The 12,482-nt window shown below is 38.4% G+C and overlaps 1 protein-coding gene across 1 annotated transcript in view; it reads right to left on the reverse strand.

Moving 5' to 3' along the window:
- Window positions 1-12,482, reverse strand: part of RYK (receptor like tyrosine kinase) — a 66,268-nt gene that overhangs the window by 39,251 nt on the left and 14,535 nt on the right. Inside the window, 3 exon segments of the mRNA XM_017872427.1 lie at window positions 5,710-5,854; window positions 10,129-10,169; window positions 12,313-12,472. Of these exon segments, the coding sequence (XP_017727916.1) occupies window positions 5,710-5,854; window positions 10,129-10,169; window positions 12,313-12,472 (346 nt within the window).

Below are 12,482 nucleotides of genomic sequence, written 5' to 3' on the forward strand. Positions count from 1 at the left end.
GTAAACCTTGTGTTCAAGATTACTGCAAAGTAATGCTGCTCAAGCATGCAGTTTTGTCTTTTCAGGGGGGAGAAACCTTGTCTCTTGGGTACATTTCAGTCTCACTGCCTTAGTTCTTATAATTTTGCAGCAGTGGAGACGTGAAACATAGAAATTCAGCATGAAGAGTGAAACCAGATGGCAGGATAGATCTTTCAATGTCTCTCTTAGCTACAGGATCAGCAGTGCCCAATCAAGTCTCCAACTTTCCTTAATATGCAAAATCTTTTAACTGACCACTTCCCACATAATAGGTCTGTATTTTCAAAAACTGGTGATTTTAAAAAATACATAATAAAGTCCAGGAGTTTGAGGCCAGCCTGGGCAACATAGTGAGACCCTGTCTCTGAAACAAAACACATACACACACACACACACAAAATGACAAACGGCTGCTATATAATCTATAACATTTATATATGAAAGTGTATTTTATCAATTTCAAGAGCCCATATACAAATCTGAAAAATGTAAATATATAACATCCAGGCAATGAGGATCGTAAGTCTTTATGTAGCCTTTCTATTGCTAATAATACAATATACTACTATCTGCTATCGTAACCAAAACATTTGTAGAAAGTCATAGCAAAAATTAAGATAGGAAGGTCCTGCAATAAACATTTAGAGCGCACTTATAATATGCAAGCCATTCTGCTCAGCACAACCCTGGATCTCAAGATACATGTCTGCCAAACGAAATGCCCCTCCAACATGCCTTCCCTGAATATGTCTATCATTTCAGGTTATCCATCAGGTTGGTGCAAACGTAATTGCAAATTGCGGTTTTTGCCATTGCTTTTAATGAAAAAAAATGGAATTACTGCACCAACCTGAAACTTCTTGTGAAGCTGCAGTTAGCCCTGTTTCCCCAGCAACTCTGCGAAGATACTTTGCAACTCAAAGAGACTATAATAAAGATTCATTATGCTATCATCTGGTCAGAGTACTGGAAGAGCTTCTTAGGCTCAATGTTATTCCAGAATTGATCTATATGGGTTTATAATGCAGTGGGTATAGGTCAATATAGAAAAGAGATGAAGAGCATAAACCATGAAGTCAGAACTGCCAGTATCATCGATTACTAGCTGTACAGCCTAGGACAAACTATTTAATCCTCTGGAACCTCAAATTCCTTGTGGACAGAATGTACATAATACTATCCTCTGGTAAGACTGCTAAAACGATTACATGAAAAATAAGTAAGTAAAGCATTTAGTGCCTGGCCCTCAAACATATATTTATAAATTATTATTACTAATCTATAGTATACTATAATTATATTAATTATGTGAATATTATGCATCTCCAGTCCTTAGAACAAAAAGCAATTACAGGACTCTGTTTTACAGCAGAGTTCCACTCAAAAATCAAACCAGACATCAAAGCTGTTAGAAGTCCAGACTTAAATAATGGGGAGGGAAGAGGAGCATTACCATCCTCAAAAGGGAAGGAAATAAACGGGATTAAGATAATATGCGTCACAGGATTTTTGTGAGGCTCAAATTGTATGAGATATGTGAAAATACTACTTAAATATCTACAACCAACATCACTGATGACTAAGTGCGCAAACACATTCTCTCCATTAACTGAACAGTAGGTGGCACTCTTGTGCTACCTCAGAATTTTTGAAAAGCCTGTAGGCACACAAAGGTGTTACAGAGACATCTATGTCAATTTTTCACTCCCTCAACAGATATTAAGTAGGTCCCTAAAATAAGCAAAGCCCTATGCTAAGTGGTCAGAACAAAATTTTTTTTGGAATCCAAGACTTACTGTTACGAGTGAAGCAAGAAGCAATTGGGAACCTACCCCTGACAACCATTAAAGTCAACACCTACACAGCTGTATCACAAGAGGTAGAAAATGAGATTAAAATGTATATTTGCTAGCACTTAATAGTTCATAGCCAGTCTAAATAAATTATCAATCTGAATAAATTATCTCATTTGATTTTCAAAAGCAAGTAAAATTATGTATGGAGATACTAACCCTGTCTTAGAATAAAGTCAGAACTTTGGGAAAGATCATAATTTTCCTTCAAAACACTTACTACAATTTGTACTTTTCTGTTTTTCTCTGTAACTCCACTTCATCTATTCATTCCACAAATATTTATTAAGTATCTACTACATGTCAGGTACTGTACTGGGTGCTAGAGATATAGCAGTGAACGCAACAGACAAAGACTGTGAACCCTACATTCCAGCAGGGATTTTGTTTGTTTGTTTAATGTCTGTTTCACCCAATCAGACTATAAACTCCACAAAGGCAGGCCAAGTGCCTGTTTATTCACCTCTCCTTCCCCAGTACTTAAGCCAGTCAGTGCCTGGCACAAGAAGCCCCAGGTGGGCCAAAGTGAGCCCCAGTGAGAGCTCAATTAATACTAGTCAATCAATGAACAGAGAAAACCACACTTCCCTGGAACAGAAAACATAAACCAGACTGAATGGTCATTTTTGACACAAATTGTTTTGAAAAAAACCAAAGAATGATTGGTATAACAAAACGTTTGTTTTCCTCCCTCTACTCATTGGTTGTTCAGACAAATAGTTACTGTGTATTTTACTATGTGTCCAACACTGTTAGGCATTAGATATAAAATCAAAGATTTTAAAGGGAAACTGTCACCAGTAAGGGCAGGGGGGCGGTGGTGGGGGCAATGGAAACTGGAAGAGAAAAATCAAGCATCCCACAAAGGAGTAATAAACTTTCCCACGGTCACAAACTAACAGGGAAAGACTACAGTAGAGACATGCTGCAGACCAACCCTTCTGCAGGACTTCAGGGTGAATATAAAGAGAAGCTCTGCTTATCCAGGACAGATTCATCTGGCATAACACAGAGACTGAAAAGATCAATTTGCAGTGTTGGGAGAGGGAAAGCCACACACATGAGCTCCAGCTGCCCTGGCATGAGCACATCTCAGGCAGCGTTTATTCTCTGCCTCTAAGGAGATCTGTTTATAACAAGCAGTGGCTGCTAAGTGCCTGGAATGGAAGAACACTATCATCCCTTTCTAAGGAATTCCACGGAGCCATGGGCTCCAACCAACCTCACCAGACTGTGTGAGGATTAACGGAGTTCATAAATGTAAAGCACAGGGAACAGTGCCTGGCACACAGCAAGTGCTTTATACAATGACAATAGTGGATTATTAATATATAGCTATTACAACACTGAGTCCCACCTGCTCTGCCCTGCTCCTAGAAGAGCAATCCTGAAAAAGTTATTTAATCTCTTCAAGCCTATTTTTAGGTGGCTGTGAGTGTTAAGATAATATATATAAAGTACCTGGAACAGTACTAGTAAACAGAAAACACTCAATAAATGGTAATCCCAGTGGTCCCTATATAGAGTGAGAAGCAGCAAATGTCTCTTAAATGCTGTTGGATAACTGGATGGGAGCTTTCTGGTCACCACTGTTAGCCTGCCTGGCAGGTAATAAATAATTGTTAATAGGACAGGAAAAGGTTGAAGAAGAACTTTGTCCATCACTACTAGCATACTGCAGCTTTATTAAAACTTAATAAAATGCCATTTACTATACATAGGGCTGTGTTTTAAGAGCTTACACTATTATTTCATTAAAACCTCACAACATACCTAACTAGATGTGTATTTCTGCTTTACAGAAGAGAACTGAGACACACACAGGCTATATAACTTACTCCATGTAGCCCATAAAACTAGTAAACAGAACAGCCAGGCTTCGAACAGAGATAGTCTGGCTCTAGAGTTCATACTCTTGACCACTAGGCTATGCTCTGAAAATATGTGATAATATAAGTTGGTTTCACTCAGGTAATGTCTGGAAACTTTTGCCCGAAAACTACAGAGAACTGGAACACCAATTCATGGATGGTAACTAATTATTTCAGCAGGCAGAGGTAGATGCCCCACGGAATCTGAAAGTTATTGCACAATTTTGGCCTATGTGGACTCACAGCCCTAGCCACACATGCAGGCATTCAAGGAAAACGCAACTCTCTGGGTATATCAAGAGTGACTTCCAAATGTCATACTCTTTAGTCACCTCTCTACCTTAATCCTCTCTCAAAGTCCTATCAAAAATGTTCCCTTAATTGCTTCCAAATGCCATTTCTTCCCCTGTAAAAATCTAAACCTAACTTCACCACCACCATGTACACAAAACATATTCTGAAACAGATCATATATGTACTTCCTTCTCATTCGTATCCCTTTTCTCTTCTTTCTCCACACAGAAATGGAAAATAAAACAGTGGGGACAAAAAGTACTTAGGGGCAAGTACTGAATCCAACCAGCTCCCTTCCTCTTCATATTCTTATGCCACAAATATGCCTCCCAGCTGTATGTTAAGACCAATTAGGACTGGTGACTCAACAAGGAGTAAGACACACTGCTCCCTAACTGGAAAAAGCTTACATTCTAAAGGTAAGACAATTACACAAAAAATTATAGAAGAAAAAGTACAATAACTGCCATGAGAGAGGCACAGAGACAAAGAGAAATGGGTGTTTGGGAGGCTTAGAAAAGACTTCATGAAAGAGACAGCAATGGAGCTGGAATTTGAAGAGTGGACCAAGTATGGACCGGTGGAAAAGGCATGGAGGCAGCCTATGGGAAGAAGAAAGCATGAACAAAAGTTCTGAAGGGCAAAGTGTGGGGCAAAAGTGAGGAATAAGTAATCATTTGACTGGAGCGAAAGGAAGGATACAGCAAGAAGAGGAGAAAAGGTTCAAAGAGTATGGATGATACATCTCCACATAAAGCAGGCCTTTCAAAGAAGTCACAAAGCTGGGGCATGTCTTCAGTCAGCAACTGGGAATCACTGAGGAGGGAAATAAGAAGTGTGTGTTATGAAAATAAACCTATCATTCCATCTGTACCTCTCACCCTAACTTGACTATAACATCCTCCTTGTCATCTCTGACTCACTGAGGCTGGACAAGCACCTTTTGTATTCACACACTTTACTATACATATCACAGTCATCAAATTACATACTTTTGTAATTACAGGTTAATGCAAAAGATTAAAATCCTGAAACTATGAAGTATATTATTATTTCTGTCTGTTCCCAGCACTCAGCATAATATCTAACCCAGTATATCTCAAACTGGCTGTACATTAGAATCATCCAGGAAGCTTTATGAAAAATACTGATCCCCAAATACTACCACAAACCACTTGCATCAAAATCTCTGGAAGGTGGACCCAAATACTAGCATGTTTTAACAGCTTCTCCTTGACTCTACCGTGTAACCAGGTTGAGAACCAACAGTTTAAATCAGAGCAGGTGCTCAATAAATGTTCACTGGATGGAGGGAGGAAGAGAGGGTGGGAGGATGATGAAGGGAAGAGCTAGAAGGAAGAAACAGGGCTATTTTGAAAAGGCAATGGTCTGAAGTAGAGTCATGTCAAAAGGAATAGAAAAAACATACTTGTTCTCCACTTCTTCCCCAACAACTAAAAAACAAATTTCTGACTTCGTAACTTTTAAAAAATAAAAATAAAATCAGAGAAACACAGAGACAGTGATTAGGTCATCTTATTTTTCCTTCGGCTGGGGCTTGGTCATCCTCCCTCCTTCCCCTGCACCACTGCACATTGGTATGTATGGGCTCCCACACATATACAAATAACTGCTTTCATTTTTTTTCTTTCCCAAAATGTGTACAATACCTGTCATCCAGTTCAATCCTTTTCATACTATGAAGGTGCAAAACAGCTAATATTATTGCTATGAGAAATATTACTGCACAACAAACCCCTACACTAATATAAAACACACGCGTAGAAGTGGTTGGAGCTGCATGTACAGGATCATCTGAAATAAAAACAAAAAGCACATTTAGCTTTTAAAACAAATATGACTGCTTTGTGATCCAATATACACAAATAAGTACTGTTCTTTTCACGTGCCCATTCTTTGGTAAGATCAGTTACCAGTAGCATATTGGTGTAAGTTCACAAATTTTTTTTGATGTTTTTGTTGTAGTTTTAAAAAAATATTTTAGGCCAGGTGTGATGGCTCATGCCTGTAATCCCAGCACTTTGGGAGGCCAAGGCAGGCAGATCACCTTGAGACCACCCTGACCAATATGGTGAAACCCCGCCTCTACTAAAAATATGAAAATTAGCCAGGCGTGGTGGCAGGCGCCTGTAGTCCCAGCTACTCGGGAGGCTGAGGCACAAGAATCACTTGCACCTCGGGGGCAGAGGTTGCAGTGAGCCGAGATCGCTCAACTGCACTCCAGCCTGGGCAACAGAGTGCAACTACATCTCAAAAAAAAAAAAAAAAAAAAATTTTTTTTAAATAGAATTTTTGGCTAATGAGTATAATAGTCACTCACAAATGGTATACATAGAACATACATACCAGTGCATAAAATATACTATGGCAGTGCTGTCCAACAGAACTTTCTGCAGTGACGAAACTGTTCTCTAGAGTACTGTCCAATACAGTAGCCACTGGTCACCTGTGGCTATTAAGCATTCAAATGTAAATACAACTAAAGCTACTGAAATGTAGTTAGTAAAACTGAGGAACTGATGTTTTAATTTGACTTCACTGTAATTAAGTTAGAAAGTCACATGTGGCTAGCAGGCACCATATTAGACAGTGCAGATCTATATATTCTTCCTATCTCTTCAACAATGATGTTTGGGTTAGAGGGATCAGACATTGTTTTGTTGCCAGGGACCACTGACTCACAGAAGACTGAGTGACAGAAGGGTCCACAAGTTTATAAAAACATTTATTCTTTTTTGAGAGTAACAGAAATTGTTTTGCTTTTCTGTTTTTAAGGACTCCATTAAATAAAATGATACTCGGCTTTCTATTATTTTAAAGAGAGAGGCAGGCTGAGCACGGTGGCTCACATCTATAATCCCAGCGCTTTCGGAGGCCGAGGTGGGTGGATCCCTTGAGGTCAGGAGTTTGAGACCAGCCTGGCCAACATAGTGAAACCCCATCTCTACTGAAAAAAAAAAAAACTACAAAAATTAGCCATGCCTGGTGGTGCGCACCTGTAGTCCCAGCTACTCAAGAGCCTGAGGCAGGAGAATCACTTGAACCCAGGAGGCAGAGGTTGCAGTGAACCAAAATTGCACCATTGCAAACCAGCCTGGGCGACAAAGCAAGACTCCGTCTCAAAAATAATAAATAAATAAATAAATAAAATAAGACAAACAGAAAGCCTCAGCAACAGGGAAAATAACCCAATGACATAGGCACAGCCACGCACACACACACACACACACACACACACACACACACACAAAGCAAACTGAGAAAAAACACACAGAAACAAAAATACAGATGACAGAAGCAGGCAGAGTGGAAGATGCAAACCGAAGCAGAACCGGTGTGCCTGGAGATTCATGCAAGATATGATCACGAGTACTCACATCATAACTCTACTGAACAAAACTTGAGGCATTTGGGGTTTATCCTAAATGAGATGGGGGATCATTGCAAGGTTTCAAGCAAAGCAATTTCACACGGCCACTTAACAAAAAATGACTGCAGGATGTGTGAAGAATGCAAGAGCAGAAGCAGGGAACGAGTTACAAGGTTACCAGAGTAATTCGAGGAGAGAGCAGTGGCTTGAATAAGAGTGTTACAGGGAAGATGAGAAGTAAATGGATTTGGAAACACAGTCAACAGACCTTACAAATGGATTGTACTAAAGTAGAAAGAAAAAGAAGAATGAAAAGTTTTGGCTTAAGCGATAACTTGGATAAGGGTACCTTTACAAAGATAAAAATAAGCAGGTTGGGGATGTGAAAATCAAGAGTTTTGTCCAAGTTAAATTTGGAGTACCTAGTCTACGAACTAGGTACCTCATATCTCCATGCATAGATGTTAAATTGACAGAAAACAAGTTTGGAGTTCTGGGAATAGATCGGGATAAAAGATAAAAGTTATAGCTTTCAAAAACACATGGAAATAAGAAAAATAAAACTTTTCTAAAATTTAAACTTTCAATCAACAAACAATAAATCAGAACAGATTAACGCAAAGAGACCAAATGACTTCTAGGGCAGCTAGACTTGGCTGTAGCCTGAATGAAGGCATGACTTTCATCAAGAATTACCTTATGCCATGGGAAAGCTATTCAATCTTGGGAAGGGCAGAAAAAAATTCTGAATTCTGGAGGCATGTGTTAGCAGAGCTGTCCAAGCACTTTCCAGAGCAGAGCCGAGGATACAGCTCTGCTGGGCAGATCCCCCTAGATGTACCCTGCTCAATTACCTCCAAATTCCAGGCTTCCCTATGCATTTTTCCCATTCCCCATTTGCTACCATCTGGTCACCCTTCAGCTCTCAGAAGACCTGTCACTGTTCTCAGGAAGCTATCCTTGGGTTCCCAAATCCCCCTGTGCTTGCCATATCATAGCTTGCCATGCTATGTTATCACTGCCTATTGCCTTGTCTATTTCTCCCACTACATTATAAACCCCCGAGGATGGGGTCTATTTGCTCACAGTTTAGTTCTCTGCTTCAGTCATACCACCTAACACACCACAGACTCTCCATAGGTGTTGGCTGGCTGAATAAATAGAAAGGGCGGGAAGATGAGAAGGAGCAAGGAAGAGACAGACAGAGGCCAAGAATATGCAATACTGCTCTTGCTGAGAAGTAATATCCTACTAGCATAAAAGAAATGGGCAAAGTCACCAGAATTTTAAAAGTAAACTTTGGCAACAGTGACTTTTTTTAATGCTTTTTTCTTTCTTTTCAGAAATATTCTAGCAAGTAGACAATATGTCACATTATTTTACAGGCAAAAAATTTCCACTTCGGGACATCCAGATACTCTGTGCCTCCCAAGGTGATGAAAAGACAAAATAGGCAGCACAGAGTACCATCTATAGACTATTCTTACCAAAGAGATGGTTCTAAATCTAATCAAGTGCAAAATCTACCTGCCAGTTTACATAAGAGGAAAAAAAAAAAGGTCAAATGATTTCAGGATGATGCAGAATGTGGGAAATTCTATGGGACAAATGATTTAATTTCTTCAATAAACAAGTAATATTAATAAAAGGGTTGGTGGTTTCTGATTAAAACAAAACACATACCACCCAAACAGTTGTGTAGGCTTCATTTGAATCTTGATTCAGGGGAAAAAAAGACATTTTAAGACAATCGGGTTAATCTGAACATGGACTATCTATTGGTGATATTAAGCAACTGCTGTTAATTTCGTTACATGTGATAAGTCAAAATGAATAGGTATTAGGTGATTGTGGGTTTTTTTTTTTTTTAAGGCCCTTTTAAAAGAGATCCACCCTGAAATTTTATGGGTGAAATAATGTGATGCCTGGGATGTGCCTGAAAATACTTTCCTCCACCCCTAACCAGCACAAAAGGAGGGAATCAATGGAAGGACGATGGCAAAGTGTTGATCATCACTGAGGTTGGGGGATGGGCACATGGAGTTCATCAAAGCGTACTCTGAACTTTCATAGACTTGAAATTTTCAAAAAACAATTTTTTAAAAGTCTACTTGCACGAAGAGAATCTAGTATCCTTTTAAGATACTGTTACTAACACAACCCCAAGAAGAGTAAGACTCAACGATGTCTTCATGTCAGAAAAGAAAAAAAGAAGTTTGTAATAGTATCTAAACACAACCAATACCAAAAAATAAAAATCTACTTTGCATATCTGCTCTGTAGTTTTAAGTAACACAGTATCTTTAAGCTTACACCTTCACCTGGATGAAATTAGCTTAAGATTAGGTCCAGACCGCAAGCCAGATTTTCTAACCCTCTGCTAATAAAGATCTTACATATATTTCATGGTCATACTTTAATTAGGACTACTCAAAAATATGTGATATTCTTGCTTGTATAACTTTTTAGCTTACTTGTTACAAAATACATATAAATTTTAGTTCTCAAAATAGTCAATATTCTAAGTTTCATGACCTATCCACCAGTCTACAAAGCACCAGCAAAATAACAGCATGGTGTCATTATCATTTGACAAACTGGAAACCATGAGGCCTCCAAGCTTCATGCAATCATGTTTATATGCAGTCAACCATTTTTCATTTCTAATAATGGATAAAGATAATACATTAACACTTACAAATAGTTCTGCTAGTGTTTTTGTCCAAGGCTGAAGTTTTACTTCTTCAAGTTCTGAATTTAAAAGGAGATAAATGATGCTTTAGAAATTCTCTTTTCCATGAAAATCCTTAATTACAATAATTATCAGAACATTGCTGGAACTCAGCAACAGGTATCTGTTGCAAGATAATGAAAACTACATTACTATTCCAATAATCACCACTACAGTCATCAATCAATAGTCTATACCACTGTTAGCCAACGGGTATTACTTCTAGATGCTCAATGAAAATCTTCCTGTGGTCAAGAAGTTTGGGAAACGCCACATACTACAGTGTCTCCTTGGAGGTTCACAGTGAACATTAGATTGTAAAGACTAAAAGGAGTCATGGGGTCACAAAACTTGTCTAACCCATAATTGCCATCCTCATATGATAAAGGAAACTTTTCTTGCTAGTAACACCTACTAACATTCCATATGGTACAGATATGTTTTCTGTTGCAGACAGTTTTTGAAATATAGTAGGCTGGAAAACCAGATAAATAAAAACATTAGGATCACATAACAAAGTAAGAGTCATGAGCCTGAACTGGGTGACTAGGGTGGCCAAAACCATGACCAACAAATACAGAGGGCCAGAGAAAAACTTAAGTCTAAAACAGAATAGAAAATTACTCCAACACAGAATTTTAATGTTAATTTCACACACATATTAAAGAAAATGGAGAAGGTATATGATCATTTTGAGTATTAGATGATCATTAACCTTAGCAGATATTAGCACTGGTGGGATCCAGAGGCCACACCATGTCTGGTTATCATTCTGCCTTTAAGAGTAACATGAAGCACCATGGTACAGTCATGTCCATCTCTCGGAGGATCACGAACTGAATGTTTTATACTCCTCACTGGCTAGCTGTGGTAGCCTAGGTGGCCTAGGGTCCAATCTCCTTATATCAAATATATAATGACTACACTGGACTAAAGAGTCTCTGAAATGTCCTTTGTCTTTAAAATTACATAGAAGTTGGTACATAACTGAATATAGTAGAACTGAAAATTGTATCAAAACACTAAAGCTGAAAGATGCTAGCTTTTCTTTCTTAAGATGTCTATTCAAATGTAGTGCAGCTTTTTTATTGGCATGTACCCAGACATTAGCCATTACAACTCACTTGTTGGCCTTAGGTGTTTTCATAACACTCAGCATTGATTTCAATTGGGAAATTTATTAAAAGACAGTTTAACAAAGAGGTTGACAGAACAGGTCTGCATCCTAGCTGCACCACTTAGCCATCTGATCTTGGCAAGCTAGATTCTCTGAAGCTCAGCTTCCTTTTCTGAAAATGACAACAATGACAGAACCCGTTGCCTAGGGTTGCTGTAGGGATTAAACAGGTGTAATATCTGTCAAGCACTTAGAACACAGTAAGCACTCAAGGTTTGGGATAGGATTTCCCCTCACCCCCATCTTAGATACTAACCAATTCTACCTATGCGACCTTGTAAATTTGGGTCACTTTAGCTTTATGGAACTTACAGTGAGTGGGATGGACTAAACTTGTAAGGAGAACTCCAAAATTCTTTGATTTATGACCTAGCATACTGGAACTCTTTCATATCCACACTGATTTCTTCAGTTTATAATTCAAAACCAAAAAAAACTAACTTTGGTAAGTACCCACATATGGTATTCTAAGTTTTAGGCTAGATTTAATGAATTGTAAAAACAACAAACCTCTGAAACAGGTATTGTGCCCATTTTACAGATTAAGAAAACTGAGCTTCAGAGACGTTAAGTAACTTGTACCAATATCCTGAAAAGACCAGAGCTGTCATTCCAACCCAGGTCTATCTCACCCCAGAGCAATGCTTCTGCATAAAAGTAACTCAACAAGGGAAACAAAATTAACATAGTCACTCAGAAGTCCCAACAGATTTTTCTTATTTCTTTACCTCTTCAACCATTTTAGCACTATTCCTAATGGAAAACATTTTAGCAATTCTGACAAAAGATTTGAGAAAGCATGGACTGAATGAGGCCTGAGTGAGATTCTTGGCTACCAACTATCTGGGATTATCTCAAAACTTCATCTGTCAGTGTTCTTTTCTCACTTGCAACTATAATCACGAGTTGGTCATAATTAAATCTGTGAAAAAACAACAAACTCTATTTTTCACCTTCTCACATATACGTAAAACATATTTTGGTAAATAAATTCCTTACTTTTGTAGCACATTTTCCTTCGTTTAAAATTTAAGACGGTAAAATTTTTTGAAGAATTTACTGTCAAGTTGAGCTGCATTAGTATCATAACTTCAGAATCTACTTTGCCAGTACAGGAAAGCTCTACCCGAAACACTGTTTAAAA

This window comes from Rhinopithecus bieti, unplaced genomic scaffold (assembly GCF_001698545.2).
Source record: "Rhinopithecus bieti isolate Rb0 unplaced genomic scaffold, ASM169854v2 scaffold_7308, whole genome shotgun sequence".
NCBI classification, from domain to species: Eukaryota; Metazoa; Chordata; class Mammalia; order Primates; family Cercopithecidae; genus Rhinopithecus; species Rhinopithecus bieti.